Raw genomic sequence first — 12,548 nt, 5'->3', positions numbered from 1 at the left:
AGAAATAAGAATAAAACTGTTAGAGACATCAACTAAACCTTAGGCTTACCAAAATCAACTGTTTGGAACATCATTAATGGGCGATTCTTCAGTAAGTGCCTACTTTTAAGTTTCTGAAAACCCGAAAATAAAACTTAAATTTTTGCAACTTTGAATGTTGTTTCACATAGATGAACATCTCTACTATGGGAAAAAATAGGTTTGGCGCCTTCTTTTAGAGAATTTAATTTATTTTTTCCTCTTCTTTTTCCGGGTTGCCCATTGCATTCAGTCATATTTTTGTGATGAACAACACTGCAAAATATAACTGATTTAAGAATATAAAATCTAAATTTTGTTGCAGTCTTTCAAATTATAGAGCATCTTCCTCAAATAAACCACCAAAAAAAATATTTTTTCAGTCTAACGCATAGATTTGAAACCTTCCTAACAGTTTACTGCTGAAAAAAAGTGGTAATTTTTAGCAATAATGGTAACCTTCACGTAACTTTTCACCAACTTCCTCTTAATCAATATTAACTTCAAATGAATAAGCAGAATCATACTGTTTATATATAAATTACAATTGATAATTATGGTAATTGTTGTATTATTTTACACATTATGAGTATAAAATACTCATGTCACGGATATGACTCAGCATGGTGGAGATGATCAAGTTTGGGAGCGTCACGTGATGGAGATGACTAAAACTATCTTTAGGGATAGAGTTCGGGCTGGTGCTGGGGTTGGAGCTGGAGCTGGGGTTAGGGTTGGGACTGGGATTAGGGTTGGGGTTGGGGCTGAGGCTGGGGCTAGGATTGGGGCTATGGTTGGGATTGGGGCTGGGGATGGGGCTAGGTCAAGGGTGAGAGTTAGGGTTGGGGCTAGGGTTAGGGCTAGGATTAGGGTTAAGTTTGGGGCTGGGGATAGGGTTGGGGCTAGGGCTGGGGCTGGGGTTGGGGCTCGGGCTAGGGTTAGGGCAAGGGTGAGGGTTAGGGTTGGGGCTAGGGTTAGGGTTAGGGTTGGGGTTGGGGCTAGGGCTCAGGTTACTTACCCCCAATCTCCAGCTCCAGCTCCATCTCCATCACCAGCCAGACACAAAGCCGTTGCATCTTCCCGAGGGCTGAAGAGGGTCGGGCGTGGAGAGGAACATCGGGTCAGGGGAAGATGCGACGGCTTTGTGTCCGGCTGGAGCTAGATGGAGATCGGGGGTTAAGTTGCGGATATGGCCATGACGGGAATGGTGGCCCAAGCATTTAGCCCAGGATGGCCTCGCCAGAAGGCCATGCCTGGCCATATCGTTTGGATGAATGGCACATGGCACGATTTGTTCTCCAGAACAAATCAAAAATGAACGATTTTAAAATGTTTTCCAATAGTTCAGCACCGTTCGGGAATGGCGCTGAATAAAGGTACGTACCCGTTATGCTGCAGAAAACGGAGTTTTCGCAGGCTTCTCGTCCCGCGAATCTGGAGGAATTCACAAACTAGGGGTCTTTTGAATTCCACGGTCTTTTGAGGTCGGAAGTTCGCATCTATTCTATTTATAGCCATGTGGGATTGCTCAACAAAGGTGCATGACGGTAAATGACTCCAATCATCGGGACACGGAATTAAAAAAAACCCAGTAAGATTTATAATTTTATCAAGAATGGAGGAATTTTTATAAGGGTGATAAATATATTAATTATTAATACCTATCGTTTAAAAGTATTTTCATTTCAGATAGATCCCCCATTAAATAAATATGCCGACTTGAAATTTCACTAGTAACCATCGAGACATGCAGTTTTCGGGGGGGGGGGGAGGGGGGCATCGAACATCAAGGGGGAAAAAACCCACTTTATTCATTTAGGGTTTAATCTTTATTTATGAGGATTATGTTTATTAACAATATAGAATAAGAAGAAATGGGATAGAATTACAGATTTTCCTGATATACAGCATCAAAGTAGCGGGACACCAAAGTAGACACTTACAGAAGAATCACCCTATGAGTGCACTAGTGCAAAGGGACTGGCAGGCCAAGGAAGACTTCCACAGCTGATGACAGAATAATTCTCTATAATAAAGAAACATCTCCAAACACCAGTCTGACAGATCAGAAACACTCTTCAGGAGTCTCGTGTGGATTTGTCAATGGCCACTGTCCGCAGAAGACTTCATGAACAGAAATACAGAAGCCGAGCTGCAAGATGCAAACCACTGGTTAGCTGCAAAAATAGGATGGCCAGATTACAGTTTGCCAAGAAGTACTTAAAAGGGCAACCACAGTTCTGGATAAAAGGTCTTGTGCACAGATGAGACAAAGATTAACTTATATTAGAGTGATGGCAAGCGCAAAGTCTGGAGGAGAGAAAGAACTGCCCAAGATCCAAAGCATACCACCTCATCTGTGAAACTTGGTGGTGGGGGTGTAATGGCCTGGGCATGTATGGCTGCTGAAGGTACTGGCTTACTTATATTCATTGATGATACAACTGCTGATGGTTGTAGCATAATGAATTCTGAAGTGTATAGCCACATCCTATCTGCTCAAGTTGAAACAAATGCCTCACAACTCATTGGCTGGCAGATCATTCTACAGCAAGACAATTATCCCAAACATACTGCTAAAGCAACAAAGTTTTTCGAAGCTAAGACAATCCTTGACTGGCCAATCACCCGATCTGAACCCAATTGAGCATGCCTTTTATATGCTGAAGAGATAACGGAAGGGGACTATCCCCCAAAACAAGCATAAGCTAAATATGGTTGCCATACAGGCCTGGCAGAGCATCACCAGAGAAGACACCCAGAAGCTGGTGATGTCCATGAATCGCAGACTTCAAGTAGTCATTGCATGCAAAGGATGTGCAACAAAATACTAAAATACTAAACATGACATTGCTGTGTCCCAAACATTATGGTGCCCTGAAATGGGGGGGGGGGGGGGGTTATGTTTAAAACACTGCTGTAATTTCTACATGGTGAAACCAAAATGTATAAGTGTTAGTAAATTGTCATTGTCAGATTTATTAAAAATCTGTCAACGTGCACTTTACCAACATTTGATATTTTCTATTGCAAATCTTAAATTGTGGAGTACAGAGGCAAATAAATAAATGATGGGTCTTTGTCCCAAACACTATGGAGGGCACTGTAGGTCTTTCAAAAGTGCAATCCCACTCCCCACTCTTTAACTAAATTATTACTTTTTTTTCACCTATTATTTATCCACTTTCTATTGGCTGGTTGTAAGATTGGTTAATTGTGGAGAAGGGTTTTGACTCATCTTTTAGCTATCTTCTTTAAAAATAAGTTGTACCCTTAAGCTCTTTTAATCGCAATATCTGACAGCTAACTATCAGACATAAGCAGTCGGACTCCCATAGCAATGCAGCAGTACATGGAACACTGAAACAGCATGATCAATGCAATTGTGAACTCTTGTTTATCCTAGAGTGTCAATGAAGCCATGTTAGGATTCACATCACAACCAAAGCCTCATTATGTTTTGGGGTTGGGCCTAAGTGGTATTCATTACCGTAAAGGAAAAGATAGACTAAGTTCACCAGGTGATTTCTCATCATCAGTTCTATGTTAAAAAAGATATTGCGGATCAGTCGTGCGCTAATGCTATGGATCTGGAACGGTACACATCTAGACAAAGAGTGACAAGAATCTTGCCCACCTGCTGCTGGTGTAGAAAGGCTGGATCCCTTGAGCTGAGTCCCACAAATTGCCGGTTGGCTGGGGGTGTACCTGAACCTGTATAGGCTGATTAAACACAAAGAGTGAAGTTAGTATCAAGTCTTTTCAAACTGTCAGTATAAACCTTTCATTGCATTATTAAAGCAAACTGCTGTATATGGCAAACTTCTCAGAAATTGAGGCAGAATATATTTTTAAGTTAAAAATTATATTTAAATGCTTGAAGTATTCAGCAGATTGGACAGCTCAACAGATGCTCATTGACTTGCACAGTTTCCAGCACTTGTATTATTTCAGATTTACAACATCTGCTCTATTTTGCTTTGGATTTCTTTTAAATACTATGCAAAGAAATTGTCAGTGCTACCTATGCCTATCTCAATACTGGGCAAAACAGCTTCTGGCAATAACAACAGAATAATTCATTCAATGAGATCTTTCTTTGTCCACCTTTTTAAAAGGAGACATTAATTTTCAATAATGGGTTAACATCTGCTGAAAGAAATCGCATACAGTGGAACGCCATGTGATCGCTGTAATAATTAGTTCAACAAAATAAATCTTCTTTCCTCATGATGCGCTATGGTTTAATTCTGAAGTTTGCCCTATGCCCTAGATTTCAATGGATATTATCATGTTTTTAATCACTGTCAGATCACATTAGCAACTTTCAGTGTATTGACAGTTTTTTTGATTCTCCGAATACAGGGAGTGGTCCAATTCAACGTCTAAAAGTTGCAGAAATAGCCTGTGTTTGAGCTAACTGGTGGAGATACAACATCAATGAAGCAAAGGAACATCTCTTCTTTCAGGAAAACCATCTTTCTGAAAAAACTGCCAGCTGTCATTTTTTGAAAGAGGGGAATGCATAGGTTTGCATTTAAAATCTGATGAAAAATAAATAATATAAATCTTGAAAAGATCTCTGCTTAGAAAGTTATCTCCAGCTGGTGGTATGGAGATGGTGTTTGGTAGAAGCTACATATTCTATTCTACTTCCCAAAATTCATTTGATTACTTTTAATGGAGTGTATTTAACAAGTGTTGTCGGGCATCTAGTCACCACAAAATTGTTCAGCTTCACTGAAACGGGGACAAATTTCTCAGCAACTATTTGCTCCAACGTCGCATGCAATAGGAAGGAGGGGAAAATTGCTTGTCAGGGTCATCTTCTTTCTTTCATTTACATAAATCTGTGATTTGTGTAGGATGTTGGACTTCACCTGGCTTTTCAGTTTTAAATAACTTTTTAAAGAAATATACGTGCAGAAAATGCTGAAGGAAAATAGTTAGAACACATAGTCAAGTAGGAATCAGGATATTGTAAAGTCCAAGGAGTAATATTTAGTAGAAATAACTGGCTTTGCAAAACCATCCGTTCATCTGTAAGAGTGACCAGAGTTACTGGTTGTCTACAATTTTATATTTAACCTTCTCTGATTGACCTCAATCTCCCATAATGTTGAGTAAAATTCAATGTAAGCTTGCGGAATGGTGCAAGCCTTTCAACTAGGTTTAATGCAATTTCTTGGTCACAATATTGAGTTCAACCACTTTAGATAATAATACTGTGGTTTAATCTCTACCAGACTTCTGATTTATTTTGTTGTTTTACTGATCCTATTGCCCCCACCTGTACTATCAGCAACTTTATTATTTAATTGCTCCTGCTTTTACCCCATTTCTTCTCCCCTCCTTTCTCCGCATCTTAAAACCTGCTTTCTCTCTGACCTTTTGCGCTTCTTGTGAAGGATCACTAATCTGAAATGTTACCCTCTGTCTCTTGGACCTGCTTAGTGATTTCTTCCAGTTTCCGTTTTTATCTTACTGATGATGTCCGCCTCAATGAATTGTGAAATGTTCCCCCTTAGTGTACATGGAGAAGGTAATACAGAAAAAATGAAACTAACGAGTAAAAAGAAGCAAAAGAACCTTCAAAATAAAAATCAAATCTAGTAGAAAATCATCTTTTAAAATATTGAGACTAAATCTCTTTTTTTTTTGCATTAATTTAATTATCCTATCCCTTCCTCTCCTTGCTCTTGGATGTGTGCCCATGGCTGCTGATTGTCTGCCAATACCTTGATAAATAGCTAATATTATTGAAAGGCTCTGAATTTGAAATGTTGTCAGACTGTTCAGTCACAGGGTCTGGTGTTATCTTATCTTTCCCCATTACCAAAGAACACAGAGTGGCAATGAGGAGTCTGACCCAATATCAACCATTAACTTTCCTAATGAGGAACAATGAGATGAATTGCAAAGCCACTACCCTTGTGTGATCTAAACACAGTGATAGTGTGATCTAAACACAGGCAGAGGATTAAACTGAGAGCGTTTGCTACTGAGTCTGTACAGTTCAGCTACTCACTGTGTAAGCTTGACAAAGCATTGATATTATTGCTGCTTTTACACTACCTTCCTGGAGGAATGGTGCAAAACTTACTTAATCTACAAGTTCAGGGCTAGCCCCAAATGATCTTTATTTTTCATTGATTATGAATTAGAAGTAATGTTATAAGCAAACGTGTGACAAATCGCAGTGCAATGCCACGGTAGAATTACTCCAATAGAGCTCATGGCAGATTTGTTGTATAGGACAAATAAAAATGCACTTACAGCACTCTTTGTAAGCTCACCTTTAATTCTTAGGCCCAGGACAACTACCTGTACTTTATACGTGACCAGACACGGGTTTGAACAGCTGAGAAGCTGCAAAGCCACAGCAAATCAATTAGTACACAAGTCGCAGCTGTCTAGAGGTTTTCTCAAAAGAAGACATTGTTCTCCTATTTCATTGCTGACAGTCTCCCATGGAACACATTAGTGAGCCTTTGTTAACTTCATCCAGACAGAGATACAGAACACAGTGTGGCAGTTTAACCACAGTACTTGGGAAAAAGATGATCTATCCCAGCACGTTCCAGCACATCTGATTTTCATCATTAATACAGTCTGAGACTGCTCTCTTGAAATTTGCTGTGGTCAGTCAAAGCTTATAATACCGTTTCAATTGTAGGCTGCAGCTGTCACAAACCAACATTTCGGGAATAATTTATTATTACCGTAAAATCAAAAGTTCAAGTATAATTATATCTTTGTCCAATGCTGCTCATTGTTTAGGAAGAGCTGATAAGTTAACGGTTAAATAAGCTGGTCGTTACTGAAATTCATTTTATGTTCACAGGAATTAGCCCTCAACATCCAATTGACTCAGTTAAATCATTGTCATTCTATTGTGTTTGCATATTTTAGATTCTGTTTTAATAATGCAAATGAGAGAAAGTCGGGGGGGAAAAAACGCACACTGGGCAAAACAAACCGTTTTACCAAGCATAAAAGTAAAACTTTTATAGATATTAATCTATTTACCTCATGAATGTGAATTCTACTCCTGCGTCACAGGATAACACCTCATCTAACTTAATAGACACATAAGACTGGAGTAACTTAGCGGGACAGGCAGCATCTCTGGAGATAAGGAATGGGTGATATTTCAGGTTGAGCTCTTTCTTCAGACTACTTAAGGTTAAGGGAAACGAGAGATATAGACGATGATGTAGAGAGATAAAGAACAATGAATGTCTCTCATTCATTGTTCTTTATCTCTCTACATCATCATTTATATCTCTCATTTCCCTTATCCCTAATTGGGCTGAAGAAGGGTCTCGACCCAAAACGTCACCCATTCCTTCTCTCCAGAGATGCTGCCTGTCCTGCTGAGATACTCCAGCATTTTGTGTCTATCGTCGGTTTAATCCAGCATCTGCAGTTCCTTCCTACTCATCTAACTTAATGGTACTTACTGGATGATGGGGATGATGTTGCCTCACCTTCGCTTGATGTAGTGATGGGTTTAGTGTCTGAAGACATGGCCAGGGTCACGGGTCTGGACATGCCATGATGGGGTGAGGGAGCCAGTACTGATGTAAAATGACCAGGCACTTTGCCCACTACTTGACCACTACTATTTGGCTGTGAAAGGGAACACAAAAATACAAAGAGGATCAGTATACCAGATCATGGTTTTACACAATATACTCAAAGGTAATCTTTATATTTATACTGCATAGACATAAAAAGTGTTTTAGACCAAAAACCCAGTATTGTTGTTGTGCCTAACATTCTTATTCAGTCCGTATTACTTGAGATACATGATTAAGAACCTGACATAGAACCAGACCAACCTGCCCAAGTTCCACTTGAGCCTCTTCCTATCTTTCCTCACTTAAATCTCTCAATGTACAGCAGACCTCCAGAACAATGGGGTTCCATTGCTGAGAACCTGCATAGATAAATACACAGTCTTTTACCCAGAGTAGGGAAATCCATAACCAAAGGTTTAAGGGAGAAGGGAAAGATTTAATAGGAACCTGAGAGGCAACATTTTTACATAGTGGGTGTATGGAATAATAGGAACCTGAGAGGCAACATGTTTACATAGTGGGTGTATGGAATGGGGAGGTAATTGAGGCAGGTACTATCACAACATTTAAAAGACATTTGGACAAATACATGGATAGGAAAGGTTTAGAAGGATAAGGGCCAAATGCAAGCAGGTGCAACTAGTGTAGATGGGACATCTTTGTCTGCGTGGGCAGGTTAGGCCGAGAAGCCTGTTTTCATGCTGTGTGACTATCTTGTTGGTGACATAAACTGTTCATCTTTGGAAAATGAATCGAGACGGTAGCAGGAGAGGGAAGAGCGGCTGCCAGACGGCCACACTGATTCAGTGACTGAGGGAGTGAGTCTGCTCAGCGCTTCGAACTCTGCTCGGCTTGGCCTTGTCCTAAGGTTGCTGTGGCTCAGGGTGGCGGGTGGGAGGAAACGCATGTGGAAACGGCCTGTGTGCACCTAGCTGGAGATGCCTGCTGACCCACAACTGCCAGTAGGTCTGTCCCATCCAGCCGCCGTTCTCCCAGACGCTCGCTCATATCTACGGGGTGTCCATAAATCCAGCATTCATTACCCATGCGAAGACCTGTAGCCTTCTATTCTTTTCTCACTCATTTTCTTCTCCATCCTTCTCTTGAAAGAGTCTCAACCATTTGCTTCAATCACTTCCCGTGGGAGCGAGTTCCACGTTCTCACCGCCCTGAATAAAGACGTCCCTTCAGAATTCTCTGCTGAATGTGATCGTATATTTTTTATATAACTTTTTTCTCATTATCTCCTTCATGCTTTTGAAAGCTTCCTATAAACCTATCTGTAAGATTGCCTTCATTCTCCCCAATAAATTGTGACTTTTATTACTTGTAACCTTTTGAACTCACAGGCCTATGGGATGTTCTTCTCAGCTCAATATGTATACAAACTGCTGTGCTGTTGAAATCATGCTATTAGCATTTTTCCAAATAAACACAGGTCCAGACTTTCCAGCAGGAAAGGCAGCAAACACCAACATTCGGCATTAATATAAAGCAAAGCTGCCAGGAATATTGCTTGTGCTCAATTTAGCACAGAGATTCCAAACCTCCTGTCAGTACTCCTTTGTTTTCAAATCCACTCCAGCCTAATCAGGCAAAATCAGTGTTCTGACAAGTAATTCAATTGCTCAACCACCCTTCCCACTGTAAAATACCTTGAAATTGTTATGTTTTGCTCCAAGAGATATAAGGAGGCTTTTAATGGTTAATATTTAAACCAAGATTAACCTTTCGTAAAATCTTTGGCCCTAAAATCCTAACTTTATGTATGGTTTGTAATTTCCTCAGATAAACATTTCAACATATAAATCATTTAAAAAGAATACACATTCTGCTTCTAAATGCTTTTATGATATTCCAACTTCTACCCTAAATTGTAAGTGTACTCCCCAATCCCTATATCACACTCTGTCAATGTTTAAACTATTGGCTAAAAATTATGCTATTTTTGTTAGTTTTTACGATTCCTGGAAACATACAAAGATACTGTACATTCTACGCCCAATCCATTTAAAAAATGAACTCGTATGTCTATTAACACTCAACAAAATAATGCTCAAACAGTACTGTTCTCATAACTTAATGGGCTAAGGCATCCAACATGCATCCCTTGGGATATACATTTTGTATTTTCACAGGGCTGCAAATTATTAAGGGGAATGATAAATATGTGAAATTAAGCAAACACTGCCAGTGTGTGGAATGTTTATAGCAAAAGTTATTTGTGTTAAAATAATAACGCCTGATAAGAAAAAAAGAAAGCTTTTGGAGCAAAGGATACAAAAAGAAGACTTGAACAAAGGCTCATCCAAATGAAGACCACTTTTGGGATATGAGAAAACGTTAATACATAATTGCACAAAAATAATTCCAATCTCCTGCGTTAAACTTTCATGTATTTATTTTGCAAAAACGTACTCAATTCCCTTAACTACATTATTTGGAATTTTGCTTTTATTACTTCTGGTGTGGCAACCCATACCACAACAGACATTTCTGCAAATCTCATGAACCTTTTCTCTTTCAGTAATGACTTGGAATTTAGGCACTCAAATAAACATTGTTCTATAATTTATTGTATTAAAGCCCTTAACCAGATGAGATAATATCAGCTGTAAGGTGAGGTTGGACAAGTTTGGAAGGTTTGGTCTAGAGCTTCAGAGGTTGAGGGGAGACCTGTTAGAAGTGTATAAAATTATGAGAAGCATAGATAAGATAGACATTCAGAATCTTTTTCCCCATGATGGAAATATCAAGGAAGTGAGGACATTGCTTTAAGCTCAGAGAGGGAATGTTTAAACCGGATACTTGGGGCATTTTTTTTTTACACAGAAAGTGGTGAATATCACGGTTCTCAAACATATTTTGTTCTGTGAATTTTATTTTACTGACTTCTGTGTTTTGTATAATTTTTCAAGACTAATTTTGCACAAACCTTTCCAAGTCATTGGAAAGCAGAAAACCCCTCTCACTAGTTCAGTATCTCTCCATTTCTCCCAAGTGCCAATTACTGCTTGTAGCTAAAGTAAGGTAATTATGAGAATTTATTTTAAAAAAAATGATTGCCCTCTTCTCCAACCTGCCACATACCCTTTCTTCAACAAAAGCTCATCAAAATAAATCACAGATTGAACATTACTAGACATAGAAATATGTTAGAGAATTTGTGGTAGAATTCATCTGCTCTTGTGCTTTTGGTAGGTTAGTTATGACAGCCTTCACACTTGGAGAGATTGCAAGCAGGAATTGGAGGCAGGAGTGAAGTATAGAGTATTTTTGCCGCTCTCTTTCGGAAGTAGTGTCATCCATATAGAACATGGAACAGAATGGCACAAGCCCATCGCAATGTCTGTGCCAAACATGAAGTAAGTTAAATTCATCTCCGCTGCCTGCATGTGATCCATATCCCTCCATTCCCTGCACATCCATGTGCCTACCTATAATGCTCATAAATTCCACCATCATATCTGCTTCCACCAGTACCCCTGGCAGTGTGTTCGAGGCATCCACCACTCCTTTTGTAAAAACTTGCTCCATACATCTCCGTTAAACCTTTCCCCTCTGACTTTAAAGCTATATCCTCCAGTCTTTGACACTTCGACCTTGGGGGAAAAAGGTCCTGTCAACCCAATCTATATCTCTTATAATCTTATATACTTCTCTCAGGTCTTCCTTCAAGCTCCAGAATGGACAATCCAAGTTTGTCCAACCTCTCCTTAGAGTAAAATGATCTAAGCCAGGCAGCATTCTGGTGAACCTCTTCTGCACCCTCTCCAAAGCCTCCACATCTCTCCTGTAATGAAGTGACCGTAATTCTACACAATACTCCAATTGTTATCTGATCAATGTTTTATAAAACTGCACGTGGCTTCCTGCCTGTTATACACAATGCCCCTTCTGATGAAGCCAAGCACACCATACACCTTTATACTCTATCTACTTGAGTTGCAACTTTCAGGGAACTATGGATTTGGACTCCATGATTCCTCTGAACATCATGCTGTTCATCGATGTTCTTTAGATTATTTAGAAAATGGGCTCTAGGTTAAGACTCGCAATGCAGACTATTTACTGAATACTCAATTACCACACTCTTCCTCTGAGGAAATAACACCAGTTTCCATAAAACAGGATGCATTTATTAATAAAACTACATGATCAGGCATCTCGCTTCTCCCTGTTTAATCACTTGTAATACAAGTTACGAAATAAAACTTCTTAGCCAGTGAACGCCATCTGCTTCATTTTTATTTTTACAAAAATGTAATCCTGCCCAGACTTGCAATAACAAGGACTGAATTTTACAAGGGTTCACTTTGTGTGCAGTGACTTAATTTAGAGCTAATTTATGAAATATTTTAATAAACATTTCTAGGAAATGAGAAAAGGCTAGTCGAGCTGTGAACACATGGACAGTGTACTATTTAACGATAAAAATATTTAACACATCCTTCATAATTTCCTTCGTACATTAAGTCCACATACATCTTAAAAATTAGTATAGAATACACTGAATAGGCTATTTAATCTCTCTGTGACTGCAAATGCCTTAAGATTCAAGAATAAAATAATAAAGTCAAACATAATAATGCAAAACCTCTCAGTAAAGTTTGCCACCAGATCCACATGCAAGATAACAGCTTACATTTAAAAAAAAAATTACCAGCCAGAGTAACCTATTTGTGACAGCTGAGCCGATTATGCATCAGTATGAAAATATCTGTACATGGAAGTGTGCTTTTTCATCAATAATGTGAGGAGCAGATTAAGTTATAATGTGGAGGAATATACAGTTATCCAGATAAGAAAAGAGTTGAGTCAAGAGTCAAGAGTGTTTTATTGTCATATGTCCCAGATAGGACAATGAAATTCTACTTCTACAATATTACTTTGATTGTGTAAAGCCACAGAATGGTGGTGTTTGGAAAGACCTGGGTGTCCTCCTCT

At 39.2% G+C, this 12,548-nt stretch overlaps 1 protein-coding gene across 14 annotated transcripts in view; it reads right to left on the bottom strand.

Annotated features, from left to right (window-relative positions):
* Positions 1-12,548, bottom strand: part of LOC129695542 (nuclear factor 1 B-type-like) — a 291,616-nt gene that overhangs the window by 62,178 nt on the left and 216,890 nt on the right. For 8 of the 14 annotated variants that reach the window (XM_055632563.1, XM_055632569.1, XM_055632560.1 and 5 more), the window contains 2 exons: positions 7,482-7,650; positions 3,656-3,741 (listed from right to left, as the gene is read on the bottom strand). In XM_055632563.1, coding sequence (XP_055488538.1) covers positions 3,656-3,741; positions 7,482-7,650 — 255 coding nt within the window. Of the gene's footprint in view, positions 1-2,984; positions 3,742-7,481; positions 7,651-12,548 lie in introns of those variants that run through there. The other 6 variants (XM_055632562.1, XM_055632574.1, XM_055632566.1 and 3 more) reach the window with 3 other exon arrangements.

Source organism: Leucoraja erinacea, chromosome 3 (assembly GCF_028641065.1).
Source record: "Leucoraja erinacea ecotype New England chromosome 3, Leri_hhj_1, whole genome shotgun sequence".
Taxonomy (NCBI): Eukaryota; Metazoa; Chordata; class Chondrichthyes; order Rajiformes; family Rajidae; genus Leucoraja; species Leucoraja erinaceus.
The sequence above is the reverse complement of the archived record's forward strand: the minus strand, read 5'-3'. Positions and strand labels throughout refer to the sequence as shown.